This window comes from Octopus bimaculoides, chromosome 16 (genome assembly GCF_046866305.1).
Source record: "Octopus bimaculoides isolate indiv1 chromosome 16, ASM4686630v1, whole genome shotgun sequence".
Lineage (NCBI taxonomy): Eukaryota > Metazoa > Mollusca > Cephalopoda > Octopoda > Octopodidae > Octopus > Octopus bimaculoides.
In genome coordinates this window covers 26,594,793-26,608,963 of record NC_142943.1, presented here as the reverse complement: position 1 = coordinate 26,608,963, position 14,171 = coordinate 26,594,793, and the positions used below count along the sequence as shown (strand labels likewise).

Genomic DNA, 14,171 nt, shown 5'->3' with positions numbered 1-14,171 from the left:
TGAGGTCTAGTTCAATGTTCCTTATTTTCGTAGCTTTTTTTTGCAATCTCGTCTGTAGAGAGAGTTAGGTTCTTCATTTGTTTTGTCACTTTGGTTTTGTTAGGCATTAATATCTGTTTATCCCGTGAAGTCAATTTTTTAGGGAAATAGGAATGTTTATATGGAGTATGCTTCTGACAGATCATGGTATTCTGGTCGTACAAAAACTTAATTCCCTCGTTAACATTGACGTTGGCACTATGCTGAGACCAGTTTGTTTGAGGACCTCACTTTTGATTTCATTCCAGTTGTCCTTCAAGTTCTTGAGGGGGTGAGTCATTTTTGATATTACTTGTGCGTATTTGTATCTTTAAACCATATACAGATATATATATATAAAATTTTAAAAGGGGTTTGTATTATAGTGTATAGAGGAATATATTATTCAAAAGAATTCCAGCTCTGCTTTTTAAATGTTTTGTTTATATTCTTATGAAATTAATGTGAGATATAGAATATGGAATATATAGTATATATCGTAAAATGAAATGAAGTATTGAATGTCTTATTGAATAAATGAAATATTGAATATTAAATATATAAGGACTAGTATAATTTCCTGCTTTGTAGTAGTCTTCAAGGTCCCGTGTGACAGAAGTGTTTTAACTGTAGTCGACTGGCTGCCTTTTTGTCCTTTATACACATTCTTTTGGACAGCAGCAGTAGGTGTTTGACTATTTTTAGAGATGATGCCAAACTATTTTTGAATATTTTTTTGATAGTACATTACTTGTCTGGCCAACATACAGTTCTTCACAATTTGGGCATTTGATGCAGTAGATTATATGTGAAGAAAAGTACGTTGGCCAGACAGGTAATGCACTATCAGAACGCTCGCGTGTGCATCGACAACAGATTAAAAGCCCAGAGGTCCGCCAAATACCACTGAGTAACCATCTGGCAACATGTGGTCGAAAAACTTTTATGATATTTCCATTTCCTAAACTTTACAACCTGAATGAAATTGAGAGAAAACGGAGACAAAAGGACTTTATTAAGAAATTCAAACCCAAGCTTAACAAACAATGATTAAATTAATCTTATTTGGGGTTTAAAAATCTTATCCCTATAACTAAAACACAAAAAATCACTCAAATGTCATCATTTCTAAAAAAACATTGAAAAATGGTTTGGCATCATCTCTAAAAATAACCAAACACCTACTGCTGGTGTCCAAAGGAATATGTATAAAGGACAGAAAGACAGCCAGTCAACTACAGTTAAAACATTTCTGTCACACAAGACCTTGAAAGCAGGAAAGTATACTAGTCCTTATATATTTAATATTCAATATTTCATTTATTCAATAAGACATTCAATACTTCATTTCATTTTACTATATATATACTATATATTCCATATTCTATATCCCACATGCCAAATTTCACATTAGTGCTCGATGCAAAATCTCTCACCAGATCCTGTGAAAGTGTCCAACCCATGCCAGTATGGAAAATGGACATTGCATGATGAAGATGATGAAGATTTAGATATCCATACGGGATATATATATATATATATATATATATATATATATGTACATACATACATATATATATATATATATATATATATATATATATATATATATATATATATATATATGGTCAATACATTATAATGATCAATATATCTTTAAAATTCGTTTATTAGAACATACACTTCATACTGGAATCTGACACATGTATCTGGTGTACAGCGATTTAGTTGATTTATATAAATCAATCGCAGTACACGTTCCAATCTAAAAATTGACACTCCTACATATAATATCCCGTATGGATATCTAACTCTTCATCACGTAATGTCCATTTTCCATTTTCTCTGCCATATATGATTATATGCATGTTTGTGAGTGTGTGGGTGTGTGTGGTTGTATTCATATATATATATATGTGTGTGTGTGTGTGCGTGCGTGTGTGTGTGTGTGCGTGCGTGTGTGTGTGTGTGTGTGTATATATATATATATATGTGTGTGTGTGTATAGACATGTATATATATATATATATATATATATATATATATATACATGTATATATGCAGACAGACAGACAGATAGATAGACATTCATCTCAAAACAGGAAACTGAAAAAATTGTTGGCGTTGTTTGTTTCCCATTACACATTTTTCATTTCCTAATATGAATTACCAAGGAATAAATGGAGAAGGAATGGAGAATCGTAATAATACAAAATTTACATATGGATGACGATTTAATACATAGTCCGAACAATGAGCATTAATGTGTATATGTGTGTCTATATACAGTAATATAGCGACTACTTGGTTGTGGTATTTATAATGTGTAAGGAATTAACGTTGTTTGTGTCATTAACGCCTTAATTGTCTTATGATTGCTATGTTTTCAGAACATATAAAGTGCTGGGCTAAATGCTTGTCAGATATTATTTCTTGATCTTCTATTGTCTTTCATCATCCATCAGTGAATTTATTTCACGATAAAGAAACGTTATCTGAAAATATCTACTTACTGTGGAGCTGATTTCTGTAGCTTCACTCTCTCTATTCTTCTAATCTAGAAAATAATACAAACAATGTTATTTGCTAAACAAAATGACGGAGTTAGAAATTTTAGCTGTTAAAAAGAAGATTTAAGTAATATGAAGAAGGAGGTATATAAGTAACAATAATATGCAAAAGACAAAGAATAACTACATCTAACAATCAAACTACACATATAAACACTGAAAAATACATTTATATAAATAGACATTTGTGTTTTCAGTTTAGTTTTCGTGATCTGAACATATTTAGTACTATTTTTTCCCAATAAAAATTTGCAATCACATCTACAATTATTTTATTTTTATATGGTTCAGTATTTGCGATGTTTGTGTAAATGTTTTAATATCTGCTTGTTTCAGACAATTCAAAAATGCTTAGAAAAATAAAATCACCAGATGTAATATGAAACATAGTTTATATAGTATACATATATTATAAAGAACATCCGGAAATCATCAAAAGACTCCAAATAGGCAACATTTAAGTGAGATAACATTGAAGGCATTAAATAGATTTGTAAATTGTGGAAAGCGTTTTAACATTTAAATAATTAAAGTTTATTTAGAAATATCTATAAGGCATTTATTCGCGACATTTTCAGTTACACAAATATGTACATCTCAGTTGTAATTCTTTTTCAACAGAAATATGAATATGCTTTTATGTAATATTTCACATCAAGTTTCTACTCCTTTCGAAAGCGGAGTGCAGTCTAGACAAAAACTAATTTCATATTTTTCTCAATCCTTGCATAATTGCAAAGATCTTGCACAAACATCATTGACTCATGCATCATAATACAAATGTTTGCTTCAATTATTCACCTTTTCAAATGCGAGTTCAAGGGATTGACTCTAGTGGTATAACATCTATAATCTTAGAAGGTCAGCATTTGGCATCACCGATCAAGATTCTTTGGAGTACAGCTTGCAAGCAAACTGCATCACAACTTATTTCAGATGAGGTGATATGATATAAAAAGAGCTGGCAGTCGTTCTGAATTCTTTAATAAGGTGCAAAACTGTAACCGTTGTCTTGAATCATTATTGCTTTACCTTAAACTGAAAGGCAAATGAGTTGTTTGATCCTGAGAAAGCATGGAGGATATATTGCTTTGGATGTTGTCTTTTCAAAACCACCGGATGTAATTCAATTGATAGAAAGAAATCATTTTGACTTTTTAAATCAGTTTTAAATGAAAGGCTTTTGCTTCTCTCCATGTGTGAGTATGTGCATGTGTGTATGTGTGTGTGCACACATGCGTATAAGTGTGTATATATATATATATATATATATATATATATATATATATATATATAGAAAGAGAGAGAGAGAGAGAGAGAAATGAATAACCAGTGGTTTGATATGAGTAAATTTATATTCCAAAGGAAATCAGAAACTATTTTGAGAACTTTATCACGAATAAGAGAACCAACTTGTCTATTTACAAATCAATGAAGATATATTAGCAAAGGCCAAACTGCGCAGTAACAACCGAATCAAAAGTAAAAACACGCGGGAAGACCCATCTGTAGTTTATGTTTAAATCTGTCAGAAATATATGAGATGCATTATAAACGAATGCAACTCTTCATAAAAAAAATACACAATTTTATCTATGTATCTGACAGCGAAATTTATCCAATAACATGCTTAAGACTAAGCTTGACTCTGTATAAATCACAGATCCGAATCCTGGAGTGATTGGGCTGAGTGAACGTATAGATATTAGTACCAGTATAAAACAACCAAATCCAATGATTTTCCCCTCTTGCAGATTTGTCGATGGCGTATCACAACAGCAACATATGAACAAATAAACAACATTCTTTGCGAAATACAACTACTTCGCAAGCATGGTAGTAACATTTCGATTATTAGTGTTTGTTGAATGCAAGAAAAGATTATGATAGAGAAACTGGTATGTGAGTGAAATGCAGAAGCCTCATAAAACCTCTGTTATTCCCAACTGTATGACACGCTTTGCCTCGATTCCCTGAATACGCCAATGTGAATTTGGGCAAGTCGCAGCGGGTCAACCTGGTCATCCCTATATAGGGTTGTTTTTTGTAGTTGTTTTTTTTTTAGGATAGCAAATAGACATATTGCAATTTGACCACATTTTACGATCGCTAGCTTCTCGTACCAAAATTCGGGTACTTTACAGTTAACTTAAAAATGTCGAACAAACAAAGACCCGGTTATTGAATAATAAACGCGTTATTTCCGGTGCGTAATGATTTCAGAGATTAGATTAGTATATTGACGGACGCTATCATCACCAACAAGTAGTGGATTTCATTAACAAGTAAAACCAGAAAGGCATCTGCTAGTTTAGATAAACTAATTAGTATCTTAGAAGATGCACACAGAAAAGGAATAGCAAACGACGTGCTAGCGGCGAGAATGGCCCTCGACTATTTCTTCGACGTGAAATACGAAGGTTGTGTTGTCAGAGCTAGGATGCGTGCACTGAAACATGAAGGCTCAAAAACATCAGCTGGGCCTGTGTGACGGAGACACAACATGGTAACAAAGGTAGGATTTGGTCAGCATGGTTTGTGGCACCTATCGGACAAGGGACTAATTATTGCAAGAAGCTGACTTCAGCAGTGTAAGTCGAAGATGTACTGAACAGCTGTGTGGGAAGCAAATCACGAAGATTGAAAGGTCTGCCGTATGAGCTATATCATCAAATGCAAGACTTAGCAGCCGTCACTACAGCTTGCAGCAAACCGAATGAGTTTTCAGTCGAGTGAGCCAGAGTGTTGTGACACTACAGAAGAAAGAAGCGAAAGAAGGGGGAAATGACTGAAAATTTCAGGCCCAAAATTTAGTTCGACACTGAATTAATGATTTTAGCTAAAGTGCTCACAAAGAGGCTAGCAGTTGCAGCTGGTAGTGTAATCGGAGAAGTGCAAACCTGTGCGATCACGACAGATCTAAGCACGTTAAGCTCCATCTCATACGATATATCATAGAATGGGGAAAGAATAGATCTGGCTTTGCCAAGACACTGTTCAGTCTGGGCTGGTCCAAGGTATTTAAGAAGGTAGACTATCGCTATCTCACGGTTGTCCTTAGAGCTGACGGTTTCGGTCCCGTATTCAGTATCTGCTTCGTAATGAACTTAAATAGCCGCTCTCGTAATCTTTCAGCATCGAACGTTCGGTCTGCTGGAGGATACCCTCTCTTCACACTCTTATATGTTTTGGTGTTGGAAGCTTTACTGGAGATTTTGTGGGGTCCTTCGCTGGGACTAGGTCAAAGGAAAGTCATATCTACATAAAGGACGTTGGATAATTCAGAGATAAAAGCGATCGATATTATAATGAAAGAATACTCGTTATGTACAGGAGCACACATAAATCAAGCCAAATCAGTAGGTTTGCAACTAGGCAAGTCCATGTTGACTACCGGTAATTTTCGTCGCTTGACGGAGGATCCGGTGAAAGTAATTGGTTTCTGCTGCGGACCAGATCTTCAAGTACAAAGAGACTGGGAATAAGTCAGGAGTAGAGTAGAATACTGAAATAAGCTGAGAGGAAGCTGCCTTTGAAAAGCCAACTGGAAGTGGCAAATGCATCTAACATACGACTACCTGAGCATTGTACTAACGAAAACGTAACCAGATTAGGGCACGTGTTTTTCCAGTTCTTATGAAAGAAGTAGGTTCTACTGGTCAGCAAATCTATTTACCGTTGATGGTGGTCTCAGGATGCTGTTCTTAATAGTGCGCAAGCAAGCACTGAGGTTGTCAACCCTGTAAAAATATCTAAATTACTGCGATAGTGTCAACGACGAAAACAAAAAGGTAAACTGATGTGGGAGTCTTCGTGTAACGCGTCTTTCTCTTTCACTTTGCTGTAGTATTTGGTCAAGCGCAGAACAAGATTAGGCGTTATGCATCTAAACTTTTGCTAGGCATTGTACCAGATGGACAAAGCCGTTTGCAAGAAAGCAAAGATTTTCCAAAGAGTTATTTGAGAGCATTATCGACGATGGGCTTGGATTGCCTCTGAGTTCTCAAAGAACAAAGAGGTCTTTTCTTGGAGAGTTTCAGTTTAAAGACTACGAGCAACTTCCAAAGGTCATCAGAGATGTGGTGCAGAGGTGCTACAGAGATGTGATGCATTAGCTATTCGAAATAAGCGCTTCAAGCATGGAAGCGCCAGCATCTACACCCATCTGGGATGTGTGGAAGGGACATAAAACCATACTAAATGCATCGTTAGTTGTCTGTGCATTAGTTACTTATAGGCTTAAGTTACTTGTAGGCATAAGTTACTTGTAGGTATAAGTTACTTATAAGCCTGTGCTGAGCAACTGCCATATCTTGTAACAAGAACCCTGTTGTCCACCGAATGCATAGTGAAGAATGATGCAACACATTTCTTTGGAAGGACAGGGAGGCAGATCTTTCTCTGATTAATAGCTGTGCAGAAAGGTTTTGGAACAGGCACTTTCCTATCTGGTTAAGCTCTCATCAGTTTCTTCGAATATTATATGAAGAGGAAGGTGGGGTAGAGAGGTAGGTGCTGCATTCTAGAGTGTTAATAGAAAGGTAAATGAGTGTGGTTTAACTGGTGAGGTTGAGTGAGTCTACACTGAATATTATTTTTTTACGCAGGAGGAAAGGAATTAGGAGATGGCACTCCCCATGAGAGTAATTCGAGACCTTTCGTGGAAGGTTCTCCCCGAATTACTCTAGGCGGACCATTAGGTGATGGGCCAGAGGGGTCGTGGTTCCCCCTTCTGATTTGCTTTAATGGGTATTTTCATGTAGCACTGGGTCTAACAAATCGGAAATTTGCGTTTCCAGAAAAAAAAAAACTGGGATGGATGGTACCCGCATGGACATTTTGACCAGAGATCACTGAAATTACTGGCCGAACCAGGTCTTCCAAAGTGTTAAAGTGTTACATGGGAAAATGCAAGTCTCCACAATTTGAGGTAATCAACAAGTTGATTAATGATGGTGAGAGAAAAATTGCGAAAGAAATGCAGAGAAATTTTTTGCAGATCATCGTTCGCCTGCACACTGCTGTTAGAAACAGAGAGTGTCCAGATGGGGAGGATGTGACTGGAGACGCTCCTGCACAACTAACAACCATTGAGTATTATCCGGTCATACATCACCCAATCACAGACATCAGAGTCATACAGGAATGCTTAATGTACTCAGAAGAAGCTTCACAGAAGTTGGACAACATTTTTATCATCACTACATGTGACCTGAGCGTAGGTATGAAATCGTTTCCGATAGTATGGAGCAATGCACCGGTATGAGGACCACATCATCAGGATTAGAATATTTCATCTAGCCAGTGGTTATCTGAAGATGTTGCGAAAGAAGACGGAATTCGCTGAAATCTTACTATAAGCCGGTCTTACGACATCTGGGTCTTTGATGGGTGTCCTTTCAGCCAAGAACTATGCACTCTCACTTAACTGCCACAAATTCTGGTGGAAGCCCTTGAGAGATTGGTGATGGCTTGTTTTCTACAAGATCGGGGTGAAGTAGTATCATTTGGAAAGCTACCGACATCTTCCAAGAGTTGTATTGAGAGACTCGCAACATCTCCCAGCAAGGAGACTAAAAATGAAGCATTGAATGATCAGGAAATTTGTTCATACATTAATGAATACCTTCATTTCCATGGGAACATGGCTCAGGCTAACACAGAAAGACTGCTGTGCTTTGGATGTCATACATTGATCATGTTTGTATGACAATGTGCCTTCTACAAGATGTAAACTCAAACAACTTTCCAGTATATGCACAGTGCTTCTGCCTAATGCCTGACCTCTTCTTCAGCTTCAGGGGACATTACTATGCCCGGTACTAAACACTCTTTTCGATATTTACTGCCAACATTCAACATTTTCATCCCGGTGCTGAGCATTTATTAAAGAGAGGTGCAATCAGTGTGACAAGCCTCTTTGTTCCAGCAAATAGGTGTGCTGTCAAAAAGGCAATTGAAGAAACATTTATGAAACATTTATGAAACTTTTATCAAAAGATGGAAGTGGTTCGTCTGAAGCGGGAGTTAGCGGTCTGCAGACAAACTACAGTGCCTATCAAAGATGAACACAGTCAGGTAGAGAACGAGCCAAATTCCTTCAGGCTACATTTTGTCTAGCGGGAATGTCTGATGAAGAAGACAAATGACTGCAACATCGGGATGTTCACCCTTGGGAAATTGCGACCAGCAAGAAACTTGACTCAAGGACCATTGCGGCTATCGAGTGCTTCAATAACCTTTACAACATCCCAGATGATGGCAAGTAGTACTATCTATCATCCGGCGCTCCGGCTTTAGAAGAAGTGGCGAAGGACGTCCTCATTACTGAGACTGTTGGAAGGCAAACAAAAGAAGACTTCAGTGAAAGCAGACTTAAGAAGAATGGTTTCTTTGATCCTATCAAATGCAAAAACTTTGGAAACCATGGCACACATGCTCAAATCCGTGAAACAGTCAACTTCTCAAAAGGAAGTTATCGAGTACAACCAGCAGGGAAACAACGCGTTTCACTTACTAGTGAAGTCTCAAGCACAGATCGATTGGAAACTTGACTATGATAAACAGTTGAAATACTCATTGACTCCTGTTCCATACAGCATTGGATTGGCAGACGGATTTTTAGCAAAAGCAGACTATTCCAAATATGTGAAGGAAAAGCTTACCAGTAATCATTAGATGGGCATAACACATTCTGTCAAGAAATACGCTCTCTCGAATCTACGCAGGAAGAAACTGACACTCGTGTGATCCTGTATTGCATGTATGCCAAAGAACAGAGATGCAAATCCATTCGTGTGAGGAGTCCCGATTCAGAAATATTTTTCATCTTACTTCAGCATGTTAGATTCCTGAAAGGACTTCAAATTCTGTTTGAAACTGGAAAAGGCAACACACGACGCTGTATTGATGTCACCAAGCTGGCTATGTCTTCCACGCCTGTTCTCTTCTGCATTACTAGGTTATCATGCCTTCACCGCGTGCGATAGTACCAGTGCTTTCAAAGGGAAGGGGCAAGTGAAGGGACTGAAAGTCGTTGAAACAGATGAATCATTCCAGAAAGCGTTCTCCAAGTTAGGGGAGTCTTGGGAAGTTGACGAGGAGGGGATGAATGAACTGGAGGGTTTCCCATGTGTGTTGTATGGTAACAAAAGGACAATAAAGGTGAATAATGGAGCTTCGCAACCTTGCTAGCAAAGTGCGGTGGGAAGGATGATTTCACAAAATGTAAGCAATTCCATCTCGCTTCACTGTCCCCATGTAGAAACGTCCTGAAGCAACAAGTTCGGCAAAGGAACTTCCTGACCAGGATATGGAAGCTCACGAACATTGCAATGGCAGCTGAAATCATGAAGCCGAGTGAACTTAGTGAAAGTGATTTCCTTGATGGCGGAGGATCGGACAGTGATACCGAAATTGATGGTGATGATTATCAATCGCACGCTTAAAATGACTCTTGAATCTAATAGATGGCTCACAAATAAGGTCTTCACCTTTGACAATTATGTGGCGTATGTGTGGATGGATCGAAGTCCGATGCATTACAAAGTTAATGAAACTAAAAACAGATATAACTGTTGTGAAAATAAAATACAGCCAGATGGCAATTAGGATGAATGCTTACTGGAAATGCGTTAATTCAAATTTTACAGAACCGAAAGTTGCTCAGCTCAGATTTCTAACTCAACTTTAAAGCAAACTCGTACATCCATTGTTTTAATTCTGTGTATATACCCACCAGGACGGAAGGTGGCTTCCGGAACACTTGAAACGGATCTTGATTAAACTTGAAAGATAGAAAGTATTATACAAGCCGGCATTTGTTTTAATATAAAAATTATATGGCATAACGAACATATATAACAAACTTTTGTTTACTTTTGACTTCACTAACCTCTTAATGAAAATATTTTCATGATTTGATGTTTCCTTTTATAGACCAAATCAAATATCATCGTTTGTGGTGATTTGCAAGGATACAAGGAAAGATACCAAAGTATCTCTTGCTAGATTTTGCTGTAAATCTACTCGACACATTCAATGATATATAATAGTGCAGAAGTATCTCACATTCCACGGGGTAAACATTACTTCTTTTCAATTTGTTTTTTTACTTCTGGTATTAAAAAGCGCATGCAAACCTTCGTTTTGATTAATTTTCAATAAAAAAAGAATATTATAGGATCTTGCTAATAAATAAAACCAGTGAATGCGAGATGTTATAGGTAAAGGTCAAAGTTTGTTTTTGACCTCTGGTAACCTTTTTACACAACAAATTTGTTTATCATTTACATGAAATTGTAGATCTTGACCAGGCAATCATTTAAAATATTTTGGCGAAGAGTTGCGAAGTTAGTTGTAAAAGTGGTCAAAATGTCCCATGAGTGGTGAGTATCTTCAATCCCAGCTATTTTTTTTTTTTTTTTTTTTTGCTAGCGACATCAATTTTCTGATTTGTTAGACCCAGGACTACATTAAGGTAAATCACAAGGTGCACCATGACACCCACTAACCCATGGCCTATTTTTTTCTCCGTGGATAAACAAGGCGAAATTTCGAAAAAAAGTAAAAAATGAAGAAATTGGGTTTGAGAGGGAGAATATTAAAATATTGAGAATGTGTATGGAAGAATTAAGAATCGGAAGAAATATTAGGAAAGCAATCATGGTGAGGGGCGCAAATATCACCTCAGACATGCTAGAAATAACAGGTAAAGGACAGGATTTCCGGGAGAACTTCTTTTTAAGTTTATATCGACGATCAGGTTTTTAAATACGGTCGTCACAAACACGAATTACAGAATAGAAAAAGGTGATTTCAATTGAATTTGAGCTGTAATTTTTCCCGTGCACACAGTAAGAAATAACATAATTCGCACAGTTTTACCTAAAGTGTGTGTGTGAGTGAGTAAGTGAGTGAGTGTGCGTGCGTGTGTGTGTGAGTATATGTGTGCCAAAGGAAGTTATTTTATGGCATTCTTTCGTTTGAAGCAGCAAAGTTGTCAACTCGATCATATCGGATCAAATGATTGTTCGTTAACTTCCGTAAAAAAATTATTGTTTTCTTCTTTGAAAAGAGAAGATATTGAAAAAGAGGAGGAAAGGAAAAGGCCACATATGAGATCATATGATTGTTCGTTAATTTCCGTAAAAACTTTCTATTTCTTTATGCTATGCATTAGAGAGAGCAGAAAGTGAAAGAGAGGTGAAAGTGAAAAATGTATGTGTATATGAAATGGACGTGTGTGTGTGTGTGTGTGTAAGTGTTTGTGTATGTGTGTTTGTGTGTATGTGTGTTTGTGTGTATGTGTTTGTGTGTGTTTGTGTGCTTATGTTTGTGTGCTTATGTTTGTGTGCATGTGCGTGAATGAGGGAGAATGAGTAAGTGAAGGTGTGTGCTGTCATCTATGTAGTTTTTTTGTATGTATGTGCAAATGACACTCACTCATTCTCTCTGTCTTTCTCTCTCTTTCTCTCACACATTATCTGTCATGGACACGTACATAAACACATATGCATACATATACGTATATGTGCGTGTGCGTGTGCATATGAGAGAGAGAGAGAGAGAGAGAGGAGAGAGAGAGAGAGAGAGAGAGAGAGAGAGAGAGAGAGAGAGAGAGAGAGATTGATTAACTGACTGATTGTATTTATTTACAACATAAAGAAATGGATGTCTTTTAAGGTATGCTCGCATATAGAAAATGTGTCGTCGTCGTATTCGTCGTCGTCGTATAAAACGTCGTTTACGATAGTTGGCTTATAGAAAGATTAGAATGTTGAATTTTTGTAATACAAATATCGTCATCATCATCGTCGTCGTCGTCATCATTTAACATCTGTTGTCCAGTCTGGCATGGGTTGGACGGTTTGACTGGGTTGGTACACTGGAAGGCTGCGCCAGCCTCCAGTCTAATTTGCCATGGTTTTCTACGGCTGGATTCCCTTCCTAACATCAACCACTTAGAGATTGTAATGGGTGCTTTTACGTGCAGTTTGCGAGACGCCAGTATCTGCCACAACTGCGATTTTGCTTGGCTTGATAGGTCCTCTGAAGCATGACATAATGCCAAAGGTCTTGGTCATTGCCTCCGTGAGGCCCACTCGGGAGGAACTCAGCCACATCGCCTCCATGAGACCCAACACTCGATAGGAACTCAGCCACTTCGCCTCCATTAGGGCCAACGTTATAAATCAAAATAAAGTTTATTTGGTAATCGAAAGGTTACTGAATTTTTTCATATGCCATACCTTGAAATCGGTAACTCAGCTTTCGAATGCATAAGGAACATGCACGCGCATACACACACATAAAACTATCTTTTATCTATATATATATAGATATATATTGACGAAGAAAACGTAGATAACTTAGATATGTATAACTTAGCTTAAATATGTTTCAAACAAAAATTGGTCCAAGCTATGTCCAGCTTTATAATACCACCTAATAGGATTTGCTTAATCATTTTTAAGTCAGAGTTTGTGGTATCACCTCCCTTTTGAGTGAGAAGTTTTTGTTGTCTGAGTTGTATCTAGGCATAGATGGCTTATCTGGTATTCCCTGAAGAAATTTGTCCGGTTTCCGTTTAAAAGTGATGGGATCATTTTTGTCTTTGATCTGTTTTGAGACGACAATGCTAAATAGGGCAGGGCCTGTTGAGGAAAAGAAATTGTAATGCAGTGCTTTTATGAGCTTTGCTCCTAAATTTGTTCGGAGCGTTATGGCCCATGACACTAAACCCGGATGAATTCTGAAATTATCGTTCAGGTCGTTTGGGCAATGCTGATGGTATATTCACCACATCGTGCAAATGATGTATTGCTCACGATGACACTGGAGAGATTAGAGTTTCAATGTTTTAAGAGGGTCCCAATATTCGGGATCAGTCACACCCTTAATTCTTTTAGTGAATGACCTATGAAGTGATTCAATTTTCGAGATATTTTGTTTTGTATGGGGAGACCTAGATATTTTATTTCGTATGGGGAGATGTGACCGTACAAAGGAGGATAAAAGAGGTATGATGATACCTTGCTTTCTGGACCGAAAAGTTCTTAGGATCTAGAAGATCATTCTACGAGCTATTTCGACTATGTCGATTTTTGTCAACAGTTACTTCTGGGTCTCTGATATTAATAGATGATGTGAGTTGTTCCCCTGAAGGAAGAGAATATGGTTGTTTTAGCATAGATATTTTCCAAATTGCATCACTTCAAATAATATATATATATATATATATATATATATATATATATATATAATCAAAGGACATACTAAGTATGTCTACCTGCTTGAAATAACAATCAAAACTCCTTATTAAATCGCCCAAAAATACACTGGTGATAACTACAGAAATCAAACGAGGGCAAATTTAGTTAAGACAATCTCCTTACATACATTTAAGTATTTGGATTCACGTGGACTATTTTCTGCATTGGCACAATAAGCCTTAGCTTCTTCAGCACGCATTGCCAAGATAAGAGATTCCCAACCTATCCTTCTGAAGTCTGTGCCGCTACTGATTCGTTTCGCACTGACATCACAGCAGCTTACCATTGTAAAATAATCTCGTTACAGATT

At 37.1% G+C, this 14,171-nt stretch overlaps 1 protein-coding gene across 8 annotated transcripts in view; it reads right to left on the bottom strand.

Annotated features, from left to right (window-relative positions):
• LOC106871768 (uncharacterized) overlaps positions 1 to 14,171 on the bottom strand; it is a 1,221,261-nt gene that overhangs the window by 1,066,769 nt on the left and 140,321 nt on the right. For all 8 annotated transcript variants that reach the window (XR_016244689.1, XR_016244690.1, XM_089364843.1 and 5 more), the window contains exon 8: positions 2,532 to 2,575. Coding sequence is in view for 6 of the 8 variants with exons in the window: in XM_089364843.1 (XP_089220969.1) it covers positions 2,532 to 2,575 (44 nt within the window). In the remaining 2 variants the exon portion in view is untranslated. The remainder of the gene's footprint in view (positions 1 to 2,531; positions 2,576 to 14,171) is intronic.